The 18,238-nt window shown below is 41.5% G+C and overlaps 1 protein-coding gene across 3 annotated transcripts in view; it reads left to right on the top strand.

Moving 5' to 3' along the window:
* Positions 1 to 4,349: 4,349 nt before the first annotated feature.
* Positions 4,350 to 18,238, top strand: part of NCKAP1L (NCK associated protein 1 like) — a 41,272-nt gene continuing 27,383 nt past the window's right edge. The window contains exons 1-9 of one of the 3 annotated variants that reach the window (XM_045873272.3): positions 4,350 to 4,622; positions 5,678 to 5,788; positions 6,723 to 6,815; positions 14,598 to 14,654; positions 15,167 to 15,309; positions 16,247 to 16,337; positions 16,428 to 16,565; positions 17,381 to 17,429; positions 17,528 to 17,684. In XM_045873272.3, coding sequence (XP_045729228.1) covers positions 4,521 to 4,622; positions 5,678 to 5,788; positions 6,723 to 6,815; positions 14,598 to 14,654; positions 15,167 to 15,309; positions 16,247 to 16,337; positions 16,428 to 16,565; positions 17,381 to 17,429; positions 17,528 to 17,684 — 941 coding nt within the window. In that variant the 5' untranslated portion in view covers positions 4,350 to 4,520. The remainder of the gene's footprint in view (positions 4,623 to 5,677; positions 5,789 to 6,722; positions 6,816 to 14,597; positions 14,655 to 15,166; positions 15,310 to 16,246; positions 16,338 to 16,427; positions 16,566 to 17,380; positions 17,430 to 17,527; positions 17,685 to 18,238) is intronic. The other 2 variants (XM_045873271.3, XM_045873270.3) reach the window with 2 other exon arrangements.

Raw genomic sequence — 18,238 nt, 5'->3', positions numbered from 1 at the left:
GGTGGCTCTTTAAAGCTTACACTGCATATTAGTGATAATATTAGAGCCACAAACACTTATTATAAAGTGAATTGGCTTTCTGGAAAATAAAGGTTGCAGTATAATCCAATATTGTGTGGTTATCTTTAGATTCTTAAAGATAATAGAAGAAGAGCTTTAATACTGATGCCTAATTATTGCTAGCTGAATATCCCATGTTGGGAGGCCAAGATTATAATGGAGGCCATTTGGTTTAATACATGTTAGACTTGGCAAGAGGATTCCAGCCTCGATGCTACCTTGACAGTTAAACCGAGTCTAAAGGCTCTTGAAACCTACCTTATTCTTGAAGGAATGTCTCTCAGGAATCTGAAGGGAAATGTCTGAATCTGAAGAGGCAAACAATCCTTCTGTAGGTCAAAACAAGGCAAATAGCTGAGGTCTGGGGAGAGGGAAAGCGAAGTACCTTTGTCAAGTGATGTGAATCAACTTTCTGTTCAAGCTACTCAATTCCTCTTCTCCCACCATATGGTCTATGGTTTCTCAGAGGTTTGGAAGTTTTTGATGTCATAGTTAAGTCTCAAAGAGGTGGATTTCAATCTTGGTTGTGCAGGAGAATCACTGAGTAGTTTTAAAGTGACAGATCTTCCAGAACTATTGGATCAGAATCTTCACAAATGGGGTCCGGCTAACTGTGGCTTTAAAGGAGTTTCCCAGGGGATTCTGATTTGTAGCCAGGGTTACGAGACCCTGCTCTGAGGTAATTAAGCCATCCTCAGGAGGGTTCTTTCAGTTTCCAGGAAGAACTGCTGCATGATCTTTCCAGTGAAGTTTCTCTAAAGACTACTAGTTGGAATGATGAGTCCCATCTTTAAACCTGGCCTTTTTCTTTATGGGGTGCCAAGTAGAATTTCACAAAAGTGACATAAGCTTACTACATACTAAAAAACCCCAAATTTTACTTTCTTTTTGGCATTCTTAATCCAGCATACCGGGCCTTGAGCTGAATGTTGACAAACACCATATCATCTACCCACTTCTACAGGTATATGAGAGATTACCACTGTTTTATAGATTAGGAAGCCAACTCAGTGGTGATAGATACCCTAAAGTTACAAAGCTAGTACATGTTTGGGTGACATGATTAATATTATTTGAGGTAATACATATAAAGCCCTTAAAGTATGTGGTACATAGTAAGTAACTAGGTCATCACGTCACATGTCGTAACTTATTTAATACACGCAATATCTGCATGCGATAGGAAAGATTCTCAATATCCTCTCCACTTTGCAGGCAGGGAAACTGGATCAGAGCTGCGAAATGATAGAGTTGGGATGTGGACTCAAGGTTTCTGGCTCCAGACCTGGGCTCTTTGCCTCTAAGTCATAAGGCTTAGTCCACTGGACTCAACAATATTCAAGCCCCAAATTCTGTCTGATGCCAAAATGTAGGCTTTTCTCATATACCAAGTACAAGGAAACGAGTGTTTCCAGGTTCCAGCAATCTCACAGTTCAGCTGAGGTGGCAGGATAATGTGAAATAGGCATATCAAGGTGGGACCTAATTTAGATGTGAAATACGTGGTAGAGACCAAATACTGTTGGAGTTCAGCAAGGGCTCGACTTAGGACTCTTTGAGCCAGATCCAGAAGATTGACTAGGATTTGGGTCAGCAAGAGGGAAAGCATACATACTTAAGTGAGAAAGGCAGAAATGAACATGGCACCTGCACAGTAGACTACTAGGTTTGTCCCTGCTAGGTTGGGGAGTATATATTAGGGAACAGGAACAAACTAGATCAGCTTTGTAGGGAGAGTCTTCCACAAAATTTTCAGGAGGATAAGAAATGCGAGTGAAAAATATCCAGTAGAACTATACTAACCTGTTAAGAAGGCTGTGGCTGTACTAGGGCTCAGCTTCCTACGAGTTGGTGCCTCACTACCTGCTCTTAATCTCCCCCATCAGTGTGAAAGACCAGTAGAAATCCTGCAAATGCCTGTAGTAGAACCTGGGTTTCTTTGATAACAGCAGGTGATTCAAATCTTTGGGGCCAATAGTACCTTATGCCAGACCTCTAACCTTCTAGGGACTCTATCCAGTAAATAAACTGAAAGGCAGATTCTATTTTCTGAAAGTGTAAAGTTTCCATTAGAGATGTTTGAAATTTCATGTGTTAAGCACTGCCGTCTTCTTGCTTCTTTAAAAAATATATTCTCGGGCGCCTGGGTGGCTCAGTTGGTTAAGCGACTGCCTTCGGCTCAGGTCATGATCCTGGAGTCCCGGGATCAAGTCCCACATCAGGCTCCCTGCTCGGCGGGGAGTCTGCTTTTCCCTCTGACCCTCCCCCCTCTCATGTGCTCTCTCTATCTCATTCTCTCTCTCAAATCAATAAATAAAATCTTAAAAATATATATATATATTCTCTTGGGAACAAACATATTAAGTTTATGTATTTAAGCTTATTTAAGTTTCTGTATATAATAATGCTAATCAGCTCCCTCCATCCCTCCACCCCAGGGTTTACTGGGATAATGTAAGAGCCCTGGATATGGAAAATGAGAATGATTGAAAAGCGGAGAAAAGGTATTGGATAGGAAGTAGATATGAAGACAAATCAATGTAGAATTTTTTTGAGGACATTCTGCTTCTTGCCTTGAAAGAAACTTGAAAGTGAGTCTGTTTTCTTGAGTTAGGGAGCTAAGGCCCGGTTAGAATGGCAAGAATATTTTAGTGCTAAAATTCATTCAGTCTTCTAAGATTTAAAGTCTACTATTAGGGTGCCTGGGTGGCTCAGTCGTTAAGTGTCTGCCTTAGGCTCAAGTCGTGGTCCCAGGGTCCTGGGGTTGAGCCCCACATTGGGCTCCCTGCTCAGTGGGAAGCCTGCTTCTCCCTCTCCCACTCCCCCTTCTTGTATTCCCTCTTTTGCTGTCTCTCTCTCTGTCAAATAAATAAATAAAATCTTAGAAAAAAATAAAGTCTACTATTAATTTCCTCTTGTTAATCTCAGTTAATTTGGTTCTTCATGGGGCCTATTTCCCAAGTTAGTCTTTTTTTTTTTTTTAAGATTTTATTTATTTATTTGACAGAGAGAGATATAGCGAAGAGGGAACACAAGCAGGGGGAGTGGGAGAGGGAGAAGCAGGCCCCCTGCCGAGCAGGGAGCCTGATGCGGGGCTCGATCCCAGGACCCTGGGATCATGACCTGAGCCGAAGGCAGACACTTAATGGCTGAGCCACCCAGGTGCCCCTTCCCAAGTTAGTCTTAATAATTCAACAAATAAATCAGCATATTTACTGAGTGGTTACTGGGTCCAAGAGATTAGTGTTTCTCAACATGTATCTGACGGAACATTTGTCTCAAAACCTTCCAGGGTACTTACAAATGCATTTTTCTAGGCCCCACTGCAGACTTCCTAATCCTGAATCTCAGGGGATAGGGATTGATCTCAATTTCTTAAGCACCTTTAAGAAGGTGGACTAGAGGGGTGCCTGGGTGGTTCAGTCAGTTAAGTGTCTGCCTTCAGCTCAGGCTCAGGTCATGATCTCAGGGTCCTGGGATTGAGCCCCACATCCGGCTCCCTGCTCAACGGGGAGTCTGCTTCTCCCTCTCCCTCTGCCCCCCTCCCTCCTGTTCATGCTCTCTCTCTCTCAAAAAAAAAAAAAATCTTAAAAAAAAAAGAACTATTGTACTAGAGCTGTGGTTCTCAAACTGAAGAATGCACTGGAATTACCTGGAAGGCTTTTTGAAACAGAGTGCTGGACCCTACCTCAGAGTTTTGGAGTCAGTCGGTCTGGGGTGGGTCCTGAGAATTTGCATGTCTAACAAGTTTCAAGGTGATGCTGATATGACTACACTTTAAGAATCATTGTACTAGAGTATTATGAAAGATATAAAAAAATATTAGATACAATTCCTGTCATTAGAGGCTTATGATGTAGTAGGGGGAAATAAGATATATACCTAAAAATATAGTGAAGAATATGGTGTTCTGTATAATATTTGACACTAGATGGGGTAATGAGGAAGAGTTGGGATTTAATCTGGGCCCTAAAAGATGGATAGACCTAAGGTTCAGCTGAGAATAACAGGCATTCTTGATGGGGTTATATAAAAGCGGAAGTAGTGTAAAGGTGTATGGGAGTGGGGAGGGTCGATCCTTTTTTGTCTAGTGTTGAGCTTTTTATAGGACACTAGTGAAGGGTTAAGGCCAAAAAGGTTGGTACCAGACTGTGGAAGAGACTTGAGAGCCTGTCCCTCTCCCCTGCCTCCACCCGCTTTGCAGTCTTACCAAAAGTGCTGCACCGCTAAAAAGAGGAAATGTCTCCTGCTGAGTGTGCAAGAGGAAGCACAAGAAAATTCTGAAGGTCTGTGAGCCGTAATGATTGCTTTCACCCATGAGCCAATTGTAGAGGCAACAGGAAGACCAGCGCACCAACCAGGCTGGGTCCCTCCGCCCAGGGGGTGTCACCACCCAAGCTGAAAGTGTTTGGGGAGATTAGACATTGCTGTCCGGATACTCCGCTCTCTCGGTGGCCATCATGTCTTTGACCTCTGCCTACCAGCATAAATTAGCCGAGAAGCTCACTATCCTGAATGATCGAGGTCAGGGGGTTCTCATCCGCATGTATAACATCAAGAAGGTAAGCATGAGCAACTGGACTTGTACCACTTATTCCAGCAAGAGTAGGACAGGGGACCCTGAGGCCGGCAGTTCCAGGGGTTAGACTCCCTCTTCTTTCCCCGCTGGTTTTAACTGGCCTTCAGTCACTCGGATTACATAGGCCAGCCAGTGCCGGGAGGCAGAAGGGGAGGCTTTTTCTAGGTATGAATCTTGCTCCAGTGAGAGTGTCTGCTTTCTGCTGGGTATATGGGGGTAGGAAATAATTTTGTTCTGAGTCACTTGAATAAAGGTCTGGGGTCTAGAATTCTGGGTCTCATTGTTTATTGCTGATCCCCCATACTCTGAATATATACAAAGTGGGGTCTATGGCAAAAACTTTTCCATGGAAGTACTTCCTTCCAAGGAAAAAGTAGATATGATATTTCAATAAAATATGGGTAGATGCCTTCTGAGGTACTCAGTGTCTGAGAGTTCATGCTGTAGTTGTGTGTGTGTGCTTAGGATAGGAACTGTGGAATTGAGAGATGCTGGGGACAAGATCAGGCTAGGGGGTGAAGGGCTGGGCCTAGGGAAGTGAAGAGATAAAGATGGGCAAGTGTGGGGAGTTTCTGAAAGAGAAAATAGGGAGAGGGAACTTTTGCGCATTTTGTAATAAAACAAAATGTAATAAAACATGGTTTCTCTGACCCCATGTCCCCCACAAACACCCTTTGGGATGAGATACTTACATATGGACATTGTGACACACTCACCCATGAAATCTAACCCCCAAGCAGCTGCTTTTCTCACTCCTTCCGGCTTCAGCTGAGGGGTGGGGAGAGAGCTTCCTCTTTGTACTGGGGCTGAGCAGACACTGAACTCCTCTTGGTAAGACAAGATACCCAGGTTGTTCAGCTCTACTGATAGTTGGCTTCATGCCCTGAAGCTTGTTTCTCATCTGCTGTTATGCTTTTGTAATTAATTCCCAGATTCCCTTTCCATAAGAGAGACCGTGTGTAAATGAATGCAGCAGGAAGAAGTATGTTTGGAGGGATGGGAGAAAGGGTTAAAATACAGTGTGTTTTATTGGTGCAGACTTGTTCAGACCCCAAATCCAAGCCACCTTTCTTACTGGAAAAGTCCATGGAATCTTCTCTCAAGTACATCAACAAGAAATTTCCCAACATAGATGTCCGAAACAGCACGGTGAGAACATGGTGCCCTCTGCCCCTTTCTCTGAAATAACTTTACACTTGGGTGGCTTAAACTGTCCTCTTTTGACTGCCTTTCTTTGAAGTTGGCAAGGGATGGAGTAGCCTTCTTTTAGTTTTCCTGCGCTCAATCACAGAGCTTCAGGTTCTTGTAGTCTTGAGAATTCTGAGATAAGATGGGATTCTCTCAGGGTAGGTTAGAATAAAGCATTGCCTCTTTCTCCATTGCAAGATTCACGATAACACCTTGTCCTTGTAGAGGAAGACAGTTTGATCAACCCAGCAGGGTGAATATATTTTCTGCTGTTCCTATTTCCAACTTAGTGTTTCCTTGCTAATTATCTTAGTTATGCATCTCATGAACTATCCCTTACTTCTCCCCTATTAAATGTTAGCCCTAGATTTCTTACCATTGTACCTGTAGCATCTTCTCACTCTGCCTCTTTTGACTTTAATATAAATGGTAAGCTTCCTTGATTGAAAGGGACCTTGAAATTTCCTCTCATTTAGCATTCTGTATCTAGTCAGGATCACATGCATCATTCTTTCTAGAGAATCTCCACTGTTTAAGACCTTCAAAGTATTGGATATTTTCCAACTTTGCCAGTGTATTTCAAGCCTCTTCAAGACGTTTTAGGTAGGGGTGCTTGGGTGGCTCAGTCGGTTGAGTGTCTGCTTTTCACTCGGGTCTTGATCCCAGGTCCTGGGATTGAGCCCTGCATCAGGCTCCCTGCTCAGCGGGGAGCCTGCTTCTCCCTCTCCCTCTGCCATTTCCTCTGCTTGTGCTCTCTCTCTGTCAAATAAATAAATAAAATCTTAAAAAAAAAAAAAAAGAATGTTTTAGGTATAACTCCTATTCTTCTTGGGTTACTTTGATCAATTGTCTTCTTATTTTGTGTTTTAAAATTTTTGTTTTGTGTTTCTCTCAGCAACATTTAGGACCAGTACATCGAGAAAAATCTGAGATAATTAGATTTCTCACCAACTACTACCAGTCATTTGTGGATGTCATGGAATTTCGGGTGAGCTCTCCCAGCCCAGGTCCCCAGTGTAGGCATTATTCTTCAGAGGTTATTCCTTCTTTTGTAGATGTTCATTTTTTAAAAAAGATTCTATTTATGTATTTAGCACACGAGTGGGGGGAGGGGCAGAGGAAGAGGGAGAGAGAGCATCTCGAGCAGGAGCCCAATGTGGGACTCCATCTCACGACCCTGAGATTATGACTTGAGCTGAAATCAAGAGTCGGATGCTTAACCAACTGAGCCACCCAGATGCCCCTAGTAGATGTTCATTTATGTTGCAAGTTACACAATAGTGTCTGATATAATTATATTTCATTTAAAAGGATACGTAGGCTTATACACATAGTATGTACATAGGAAAGATTTGGAACATTATACATGAAACTGTTAGAAATAACTACCTTTGGGGTGAATTATGATCAGCTTTAATTTATTAAACTATACTTTTTAAAAAAAGATTTTTATTTATTGATTTGACAGAGAGAGAGAGAGACAACGGGAGAGGGAACACAAGCAGGGGGAGTGGGAGAGGAAGAAGCAGGCTTCCCACGGAGCAGGGAGCCTGATGTGGGGCTCTATCCCAGGACCCTGGGATCACGACCTGAGCCAAAGGCAGATGCTCAACGACTGAGCCAGCCAGGCGCCCCTAAACTATACATTTTAAATATTATTAAGTATTCACGTATTTTAAGTATGATTCCCCAATATTTTATTACAAATCTACTGAAAAATTTCAGGAGTATTACAATGAATATTCTTCTACTCTTCTCCTGGAGTTCCTAATCATTAGTATTTTGCCATGTTTGCTTATCTTTATTTTTTTTCTGAACCATTTGAGTTAGTTGCAGATATTATGACATTTCCCTTCCTAAATACTTTAGCATATATCTAAGAACAAGAATATTTTCTTACATAACCCTAAAGCAATTATTTCACTCAGAAAATGTAACATTGTTACAATATTATTAGTTTTAATGTATAGCCCATGTTCACATTCTCATGGATAATACATTGAATACATTGTCATGTCTCTGTAGTCTTTAGAATAGTTCCCAGCCTTTTTTTTGGTCTTCCATGACACTGACCTTTTTGAAGAGTCCAAACTAGTTATTTTTCAGAATATTCTTCAATTTGGTTTTGTCTGATTTGTTATTTGTCTGGTTGTAATATTTGGTAGCAATACTATATAGATGGTATTTTTATTTGTTTTTTTTTTTTTTAAAGATTTTATTTATTTATTTGACAGAGAGAGAGACACAGTGAAAGAGGGAACACAAGCAGAGGGAGGGGGAGAGGGAGAAGCAGGCTTCCCGCGGAGCAGGGAGCCCGACGTGGGGCTCGATCCCAGGACCCTGGGATCATGACCTGAGCCAAAGGCAGACGCTTAACGACTGAGACACTCAGGCGCCCCTTTATTTGAGTTTTAAATAATGAGCAGGAACTATTTTTGTAAATGTAAACCAACTGTAAGAATTATTTGGTATAATGTTTTTGAAGGGCAAATTGATAATGTGTTTCAAAAGTCTTAAAAACACATACTTTTTAATGTATCAATTTTACTTCTAGAAATTATTCTTTCTTTTTTCCCTAGAAATTTTTCTTCTTTTTAAAAAAGATTTTATTTATTTATTTGACAGAGAGACACAGCGAGAGAGGGAACACAAGCAGAGGGAGTGGGAGAGGGAGAAGCGGGAACGCTGAGCAGGGAGCCCGATGTGGGGCTCGATCCCAGGACCTGGAATCATGACCTGAGCCGAAGGCAGACGCTTAACGACTGAGCCACCCAGGCGCCCCCGTAGAAATTATTCTTAAGGAAATAATCAGAAGTGCAAAGATATGTAAAAGAATGTACTCTTGGGGTGCCTGGGTGACTCAGTCGGTTAAGCGTCTGCCTTCGGCTCAGTTCATGATCCTGGGGTCCTGGGATCGAGCCCCTTGTCGGGCTCCCTGCTTAGCCGGGAGCCTGCTTCTCCTTCTCCCTCTGCCTGCCTCTCTGCGTACTTGTGCTCTCTCTAGCTCTCTGTCAAATAAATGAATAAAATCTTAAAAAAAAAAAAAAAAAAGAATGTACTCTTAAAAGAAAAGAGTGTATTCTGTTGCATTAAGATAGTGACAAGTTGAGGGGTACCTGAGTGGCGTCGTCGGTTGGGCGTCCGACTCTTCATTTTGGCTCAGGTCATGATTTCATGGGTCCTGGGATTGAGCCCGGCTTTGGTTCCAACCTCAGCAGGGAGTTGGCTTGGGGATTCGCCCCCTCTGCCCCTCCCCGCACCCGTGCACGTGCACGCACGCGCGCCCACACACATTCTCTCTCTCTTGAATAAATAAATAAATCTTAAAAAAAATAGCGACAAGTTGATAATTGATGTATCCAATATATAAAGATTTGGTTAAAAGTTCAGAGTACATGCCTATAAATGAATATACAGCTGTGAAAGATGTTAATATATATTTATGTTAATCGGCATAGAAAAATGTTCAGGGGCGCCTGGGTGGCTCAGTCATTAAGCGTCTGCCTTCGGCTCAGGTCATGGTCCCAGGGTCCTGGGATCGAGCCCCGCATCGGGCTCTCTGCTCAGTGGGAAGCCTGCTTCTCCCTCTCCCACTCCCCCTGCTTGTGTTCCCTCTCGCTGTGTCTATCTCTGTCAAATGAATAAATAAAATCTTTAAAAAAAAAAAAAAAGGAAAAATGGTCTTCACATGTTCTTTAATGTAAAAGCAAATTATAATACAGTAAGACATTAGATGTCCCTAATATAGCATATATTTACTTGGATAAACATGCATATAAATAAAATTTGAACTTCTGATGGGTGGGATTTTGAGAGGTTTTAAAAACTAATTAAAATTATGCCTGTTTGTATTTTCTAATTTTTCTGCAGTTAGCATGTATTATTTATGAATTTAAGAAATAACACAAATGTGAGCCATCTGAGCAATCCACGTTTGTGATGGTATCAGTATTTCTTCAGTGATGCAAGAATATGAAACCCTGCTTTGGGCGCCCTGTGTCTACCCAAAGGGGCTAATCCAAGCCACTCAACACACAATGAAGAGAGAAGTGGGGCCATGGAAAACTGTAAAATCTGAAAGAGGGTCAGGTCAGAAGTTATTAATCTTGGAGTTGAGAGTAGTGGTGAGGAAGAAGGTAGGCACTGGTGGGGGTGGTTAAAAGAATGCTGGATGCATATAAAGCAGCCTCTCACTAGGAAAGGTTGGAGTCCAAAGGGGATTTTAAGAAACTGCTGGGTGCTGCATTGGTAAAGTTGGGAGCCCAGGGTGTATGGTATGGCTCATTTAGGGCAAGAAGGATAATAGAGACACTGAGGTGTTGTGCACTGTAAGGTAGATAGGCTCTGAATCAGACAGACCTCAAATCTCAGCTTTAACACTTACCAGATGTATGACTTTAGACAAGAATCCCAGTTTCTTTATCTGTAAAATGGGGAAATAAGATTTCCTATGTGAGGTATTTGTGAGAATTAAATGAGATAATGCATGGAAAACATCTAGCTTAATGTTGAGCATATAGTAAGCTTAGAGGCCAACAAATGTTAATTCCATTCTCTTCTGATTCTTACCTTTAAGAGGATAAGACTTATGTAGTGACATTGTGTGAGTGGCTGAAAGCAAACCTGAGCTAAAACCTGTGGGAACTGGGTTGCAAGAAGGAGTTGTAGAAAGGCCCTCCCAGTAACTGAAGTCACATAGAGCTAGACAGGTTCAGAAGTCATGTAGTACAGAGGGGAAAATCATGGGCTCCATGTTCTCATTCTGGTACTATCCCTTACTAGTTTTTGATCATGTGCAAGTATCTTAACAGCTCCTAGCTTTGGTTTCTCCATGAGTTAATTTAGATAAGGCCTTTTGGGGAAGATAATATGGAAACACTTTTTCCCCATTTTAAAAAATTTGACAAATATATACACCTATGTAACAACCACCACAGTTACAGTATAGAAAATTACCTTTGGGTGCCTGGGTGGCTCAGGCAGTTAAGCGTCTGCCTTCAGCTCAGGTCATGATCCTGGGGTCCTGGGATCGAGCTCCACATCGGGCTCCCTGCTGAGCAGGGAGCCTGCTTCTCCCTCTGCCTCTCTCTCTCTGTCTCTCATGAATAAATAAATAAAATCTTAAAAAAAAAAAAAAAGAAAATTTTCATCACCTCCAAATGTTCTCTGAGCCTTTTTTTCCCCAGTCAATCCCTGCCTCCCCAACCTCTGGTCCTCGGCAACCATTTTTTTTTTTTTTTTTTAGAGATTTTATTTATTTATTTGACAGAGAGAGACACAGTGAGAGAGGGAACACAAGCAGGGGGAGTGGGAGAGGGAGAAGCAGGCTTCCCACTTCCCATAGGCAACCATTAATGTACTTTCTAGATTAGAATTTTCTTCTCTTTTCTAGAGGTTCATATAATTAGAATTTATACAGTATGCATTCCTTTATGTCTGGCTTCTTTCACTCAGTATAATGTTTTTGAGATTTATCTATGCTGTTTCATGTAACTACAATTCAATTCCTATGTTTTTAAAAAGATTTTATTTATTTCTTTTTAAAGATTTTTTATTTATTTATTCATGAGAGATAGAGAGAGAGAGGCAGAGGCAGAGGGAGAAGCAGGCTCCCCGCGGAGCAGGGAGCCCGATGCGGGACTCGATCCCAGGACCCTGGGATCATGACCTGAGCTGAAGGCAGACGCTTAACCGACTGAGCCACCCAGGCGTCCCTTAAAGATTTTATTTATTTATTTGAGACAGAGAGAATGAGAGAGAGAGCACATGAGAGGGGGGAGGGTCAGAGGGAGAAGCAGGCTCCCTGCCGAGCAGGGACTCGATCCAGGGACTCCAGGATCATGACCTGAGCCGAAGGCAGTCGCTTAACCAACTGAGCCACCCAGGCGCCCGAGATTTTATTTATTTCTTTGAGAGAGAGAGAGAGAGACCACAAGAGGGGTAGGGTCAGAGAGAGAAGCAGACTCCCCGCTGAGCAGGGAGCCTGATGGGGGAATCGATCCTGGGACTCAGGGATCATGACCCGGGCCAAAGGCAGTCACTTAACCAACTGAACCACCCAGGCACCCTCATTTCCTATTTTTGTTGAGTACTATTCCATTGTATGGATACAATTTCTCCATTTACCTGTTAATGGACATTTGGGTTGTGTCTCCCTTATGCATATTTTTGGCCATTATGCACAAGATGCTATACACGTTTGAGTACAAATCATTGTGGGAATGTATTTTTCATTTCACTTGGGTAAATAATTTAGAAGTTGAATTGCTAAATCAAATGGTATGTGTGTGTTTAATTTTATAGGAAACTGCCAAACTTTTTCCCAAAGTCATTGTTCCATTTTCTCTTCTTGTCAGCAATATATTAGTATTCCAGTTGTTCCCCATTTTTATCAGCACTTACTATTATCAGACTTAATTTTTAGCCATTCTCATGGGTATATGATGGTATCTTGTTTTAATTTGCTTTTCCCTGACGACTAATCTCATTGAACATCTTTTCATTTGCTTATCGGCCATTTGTGTATTTGTTATTGTAAAGATCTGCTCAAGTCTTTGGCAACGTATTTTTTTTTTTTAAAGATTTTATTTATTTATTTGAGACAGAGAGAATGAGAGACAGAGAGCATGAGAGGGAGGAGGGTCAGAGGGAGAAGCAGAGTCCCTGCCGAGCAGGGAGCCCGATGCGGGACTCGATCCCGGGACTCCAGGATCATGACCTGAGCCGAAGGCAGTCGCTTAACCAACTCAGCCACCCAGGCGCCCCTGGCAACGTATTTTTAAAATAAAAATATATATACTTTTTGATCTAGCAGTTCCGCTTTTGTAAAAATGAAAGTACCAATATGGCAGGAATAGAGAACAAAGGATAGGCCAGGAATTGAGAACAAAGCAAATGTCCATTAGTGAGAAAAAGGCTGAATGAATTGGCCATATCATGGGCTATTATGTGGCCATTAAAAAGAAGTGCTTTAGTGTTCTACCAGATGACTTGGAGGACTTTCAGCAGGTAAGGTTGAATGAGAAAAGCAATATGGCAAGAAGAGTACAATATTATCTCAATTTTCTAACACAAATGATGATCAAAAACCTGTCTCTCTAGCTCTTTCTTTTTTCCCCTCTCTATCTGAATAGGATTGTATAAATAGGGAGAAAATTAAGAAAGGCCATACTGGGTTGTTAAACTGGTTTACCCGGGGGTTGGCACAGGATGAAGGGTGGGTGCTAATGTCAGGGGCAGGGAGGTATCCACAATAAAACCGCATATTTATTTAGGTAAAATTATGTATGAAAAGAAAAAAATCCCTATCACACTGGAATGAGGGTTAAAGGAAGTATATACAAATGACCTGTAAATATTTAGCACATAGTAGGTGGTCAGTAAATAGAAACACATAGAAAATTGGGTAGTATTCCCACTTGTTAATGATTAATTTCTGAGAGCAGGAGATGGAATCCAAGAACAAACTTTGGGATTCATCAATAAAAATGGGCCTGATTTCTGGTATCTTAGAAAGAGCCTATAAGAGGATGCGGAGAAAGGGGAACCCTCTTACACTGCTGGTGGGAATGCAAGCTGGTACAGCCACTCTGGAAAACAGTGTGGAGGTTCCTCAAAAGTTAAAAATAGAGCTACCCTGTGACCCAGCAATTGTACTATTGGGTATTTACCCCAAAGATACAAATGTAGTGATCTGAAGGGGCACCTACACCCCAATGTTTATAGCAACAATGTCCACAATAGCCAAACTATGGAAAGAGCCCAGATGTCCATCAACAGATGAATGGAGAAAGAAGATGTGGGATATATACACAGTGGACTATTACTCAGCAATCAAAAAAAAAAAAAAAGAAATCTTGCCATTTGCAATGATGTAGATGGAACTAGAAGGTATTATGCTAAGCGAAATAAGTCAATCAGAGAAAGACAATTATCATAGGATTTCACTCATATGTGGAATTTAAGAAACAAAACAGAGGAGCATAGAGGAAGGGAGGGAAAAATAAAACAAGATGAAATCAGAGAGGAAGACAAACCATAAGAGACTTTTTTTTTTTTTAAAGATTTTATTTTTATTTATTTGAGAGAGAGAGAATGAGAGAGAGCATGAGAGGGAGGAGGGTCAGAGGGAGAAGCAGACTCCCTGCTGAGCAGGGAGCCCGATGCGGGACTCGATCCCGGGACTCCAGGATCATGACCTGAGCCGAAGGCAGTCGCTTAACCAACTGAGCCACCCAGGCGCCCCAAGAGACTCTTAACCATAGGAAACAAACTGAGGGCTGCTGGAGGGGAGGGGGGTAGGGGGATGGGGTAACTGGGTGATGAGCTTCAAGGAAGGCATGTGATGTAATGAGCATGGGATGTTATATACAACTGATGAATCACTGAACTCTACTTCTGAAACTAATAATGCATTATATGTTAATTATTGAATTTAAATAAAATTAAAAAAAAGGGCCTATCAGATGATCTTCATTTTATAATCTTTTTTTGTGGAGGGAGGGGAACTGGGATGATAAAATCAGAGAGTGTGCATAATATAGTAGTGATTTGTGCCTTTGGAAACAGGAGCATATGGTAGGGTAAGCTTGATAGGGGTCCACTGCTGGCTTTCTGAGAAGGAACTCCCTCTATTCAGCAATGTTTCCCTTATGTTATTTGGTGGCTGTCTAGGACCGATAAGGGAGAGAAACTTTCCCTTAAAATTCTGGTAGTACATGTCATCTTCTCTTTATCCTTTATTCATTCTCATTTCCAATTCTACCCCCAGGATCATGTATATGAACTTCTCAACACCATTGATGCCTGCCAGTGCCATTTTGATATTGTAAGATTCTTTGTAATTCTTTTCTATCCTCAGAGCCATAGAAAAGGTCTTGGTTGGGATAGTGTGGGTTGGGAAGGGACTGGAGGAATGGCTATTCCTTCAGGATTATAATATAATATATAATATAATATAATATAATACAATATGATACAATATAATATACTGTATTATTCATTTTAGGACTGTAATTCTTTTGTATCAAGTGCTAAAGTTAAAGTATATATGTGTTAAGTAAATCAGAAATATGATTTAATATAAAAATTACACAAAAATGTTCTTATTGCACCTCTTCTAACCTCCAGATGCTACCATATCTCCTGGCCTTTTTGTATCTTGAGCTCACTTTTAACCCCTGACTGTTGTTCCAATGTTCTCCTTCTGAATTTTCCATCCTGCCAGTCTTCCTTCTAAGGAGACCCTTTCAAAGTCTGTTTGGCACTATCTGTAATGGTTGGTGAAATGGGGATTAAATGACCTTACTATTCTTGGGTTCCTATGTATTTTCCTTGTAGAATCTCAACTTTGACTTCACTCGGAGTTACCTGGACTTGATTGTGACTTACACCTCAGTTATTTTACTTCTGTCACGGATTGAGGACCGCCGAATCCTCATCGGCATGTACAACTGTGCCCATGAGATGCTGCATGGGCATGGGTGAGTGAAGGGGATATAGGAAATGAAGAATCTCATACATGGTGGTATGAGGTACAAGGTGGATGCAAAGGAAATAGAAGCCATGTTTTCTCACTTGAGAACCTGTAATCTACATGATGACCCAGGCAAAATAAAAACACTTTAAATACTTATAATGGCATACACATCAACAAGTATACTGCACTTTTACATATAGTTAACTCTTGAATATCTGCTAGTGGATTATCCAATTTGCATTGTGTCTGATCAGTTTTTAATCCTGGGCTGGCTTCCACGGTGCTTTTCAGGTTATTGTAAAAGGAAATGAAAGTTGTTTTTTTAAGTATTGGTAAGAATAATATTAGCAAGGTAAAGCCATTAGAGGTAAGTAATGTACGATAATACATTTGAAACCAAATATAAATGGATTTTGGATTATCTGAAATTCTGTGCCCCTCCATTAGTGCAAATAATAAAAGTATTTAAGGGCTGAAAAAATGAAGACCAGAGGGATCAGAGGAGGCTGTGACACATTGTTCTATGTATGGTGTGTATTCCCATGTGTCTACATGAATACCTAGGCACATGCCTTACCCATTAGCTTTAAATGTATATATATCTTTTTGGGTTGTATACAAATTTGGGTCTAGGCATATCACTCGAATGAATCAACATGAATTCATAGAGTACCTATCATGTGTTCAACACCATTTTGGGTGCTTACAAGGCAGAAACTTTCATGGACCTGCCCCAAATTATGTAGTTCTATCTAATAGCTTAATGCACTTGGGCCTGGAATGGGTTATCCATATATGTAATTCACAGTTCAGTATAGATATCTTTGGAGGTGGAGGGGAATGCCAGCCTATGCACATGTCTTTATCCTACATGCAAACACAAGAGGTTACATCATGGTTAAGGGAGACCTGTAACTATTCTTGCCTATGCTTTCTTCCAGTGACCCCAGTTTTGCCCGTCTGGGGCAGATGGTCTTAGAGTATGACCTTCCTCTGAAGAAGCTGACAGAGGAGTTTGGGCCTCACACAAAGGCAAGTTCCTTGAGCGAGTGGGGAATTCCTCCAGCGGAAGTTTATCATCCTCATCATTGACACTAAGGATTCATTTGTTTCTCCCCACAGGCTGTGAGTGAAGCCCTCCTCTCTTTGCATTTCCTTTTCGTCAGGAGGAACCAGGGGGCTGAGCAGTGGCGCAGTGCCCAGCTGCTGAGTCTCATCAGCAGCCCCCCAGCCATGATCAACCCTGCTAATTCAGACACAGTACGTTCCCTTCTCCTCTTGTCAGTGATGGCATTCTCTTTGCCAAGGCCATCTCTGTAGAGGGTGCTTCTTTCAGGAAAAAGCATCTCTAAGAGTGCTTTAAGCCTCTTCTAGGATGTACATCTAAGTTGATCACCTCTTGTAGCTAAAAATCATGGTTGGGTTGGAGCTTTTGTTTGGACCAGGATTAGTGTGTGCTTGCCCATAGAAAGAATGTAATAACTAATCATAGAATGAATGGGTAGATGAAAGTGAGTCATTAGACACTTTCAGCCTAGCAGGAACTTGAACATAGGTGTCAATTAACACATATTTTTGTTCAATTACTATGGGCCCAACATCCACGCTTAAAGAACTTAGAGTCTTGTAAGGGAATATATGCCATATAGTCATAAAAATATAAGGGATGGTACAAGATGAATGAGAAATGCCAAATGAGTGATTTCCACTTTAGGTGGTAAAAGAATCCAAAGGAGGGAGAAATCATGAGAATGTTTTGAGTATTTTGAGCTTTTCTGAACTGTTGAAGAGAAGTTATATTAAACCTTTTATTTGTCCTGACTTCCAGCCCAACCTCCTCTTCCTTTTCTCAACTGCATTTGTTTTTCCTCAGCCCACTTCTGGTTGCCTCACCTCTATTATTGGCAGGTTCCCCAGCCACTGGCTTATCACAGTGCCCTGATCCAGTCTGGCAAAATAAAAGTTGGTTTTGGCACTTAAATTCTAGCTTGACTGCCCTTGTCTTGATGGCCTTAGTCTTTAGGGGGAGACCAAGTTCAATAACGGCTTGACCATCTCTGCCTCCCTTCTCACAGATGGCCTGTGAGTACCTGTCTGTGGAAGTGATGGAGCGCTGGATTATCAGTAAGTTTTGTGGGATGAGGTGGGAATAGATGAAGCAGCAGTTTACATGGATAGAAAATTCTAACAGTCTTCCTCTGCACTGTTTCACCCACCTGCAGTTGGGTTTCTTCTTTGTAATGGCTGCCTCAACTCCAACAGCCAGTGCCAGAAGCTGTGGAAGCTGTGTCTGCAGGGCTCCCTGTACATCACCCTCATCCGGGAGGACGTGCTCCAGGTGCACAAGGTCACCGAGGACTTATTTAGCAGTTGGAAAGGGTGAGACACAAGAGCCAGCTGATCTTATTGTGAGAGTTTTTTAGGGGTCTTGAGGAGAGGGAAGACAGAAATCAAGGGAAGAAAGCATTCTTAGGAGAAAGGATCAGTTATCTACGTTAGATGACATTGACAGGTCAAAGAAAGTGAGGACTGAAAAATGTTCATTGGATTTGGCTATAAAGATGGTCTCAGGGTCCTTCCTGTGGACAACTTCATTTGAGTGCTGAGGTTGAAAGCTGGGTTGTGGTGGGTTTAGAAGCAAACGGGAGATAACAAATTTAATAAGTAACTCTTTTAAGACATTTTTGAAGGGAAGAATAGAGAACTATAAAGAGAAGGAGGTGTTAGATTGAGGAAGGGGTCAAATACCTTCATTATTTTTTATAGTTGTAAACTAAAATCCAAACATGTACAAAATACAAAGTGGAAGTTGACTACAGTCTCATCTCTCAGAATAGTTTGGTGTATATCCTCCAGATGCTTATGTGTATATATAAACATGTAAAGATGTGCATGTATTTTCAACCTTATATAAGCAATTTTTAAAGAGCAGT

Source organism: Mirounga angustirostris, unplaced genomic scaffold (assembly GCF_029215605.1).
Source record: "Mirounga angustirostris isolate CCGP_5_RB_7025 unplaced genomic scaffold, mMirAng1.0.hap1 SCAF_5, whole genome shotgun sequence".
NCBI classification, from domain to species: Eukaryota; Metazoa; Chordata; class Mammalia; order Carnivora; family Phocidae; genus Mirounga; species Mirounga angustirostris.
The sequence above is the reverse complement of the archived record's forward strand: the minus strand, read 5'-3'. Positions and strand labels throughout refer to the sequence as shown.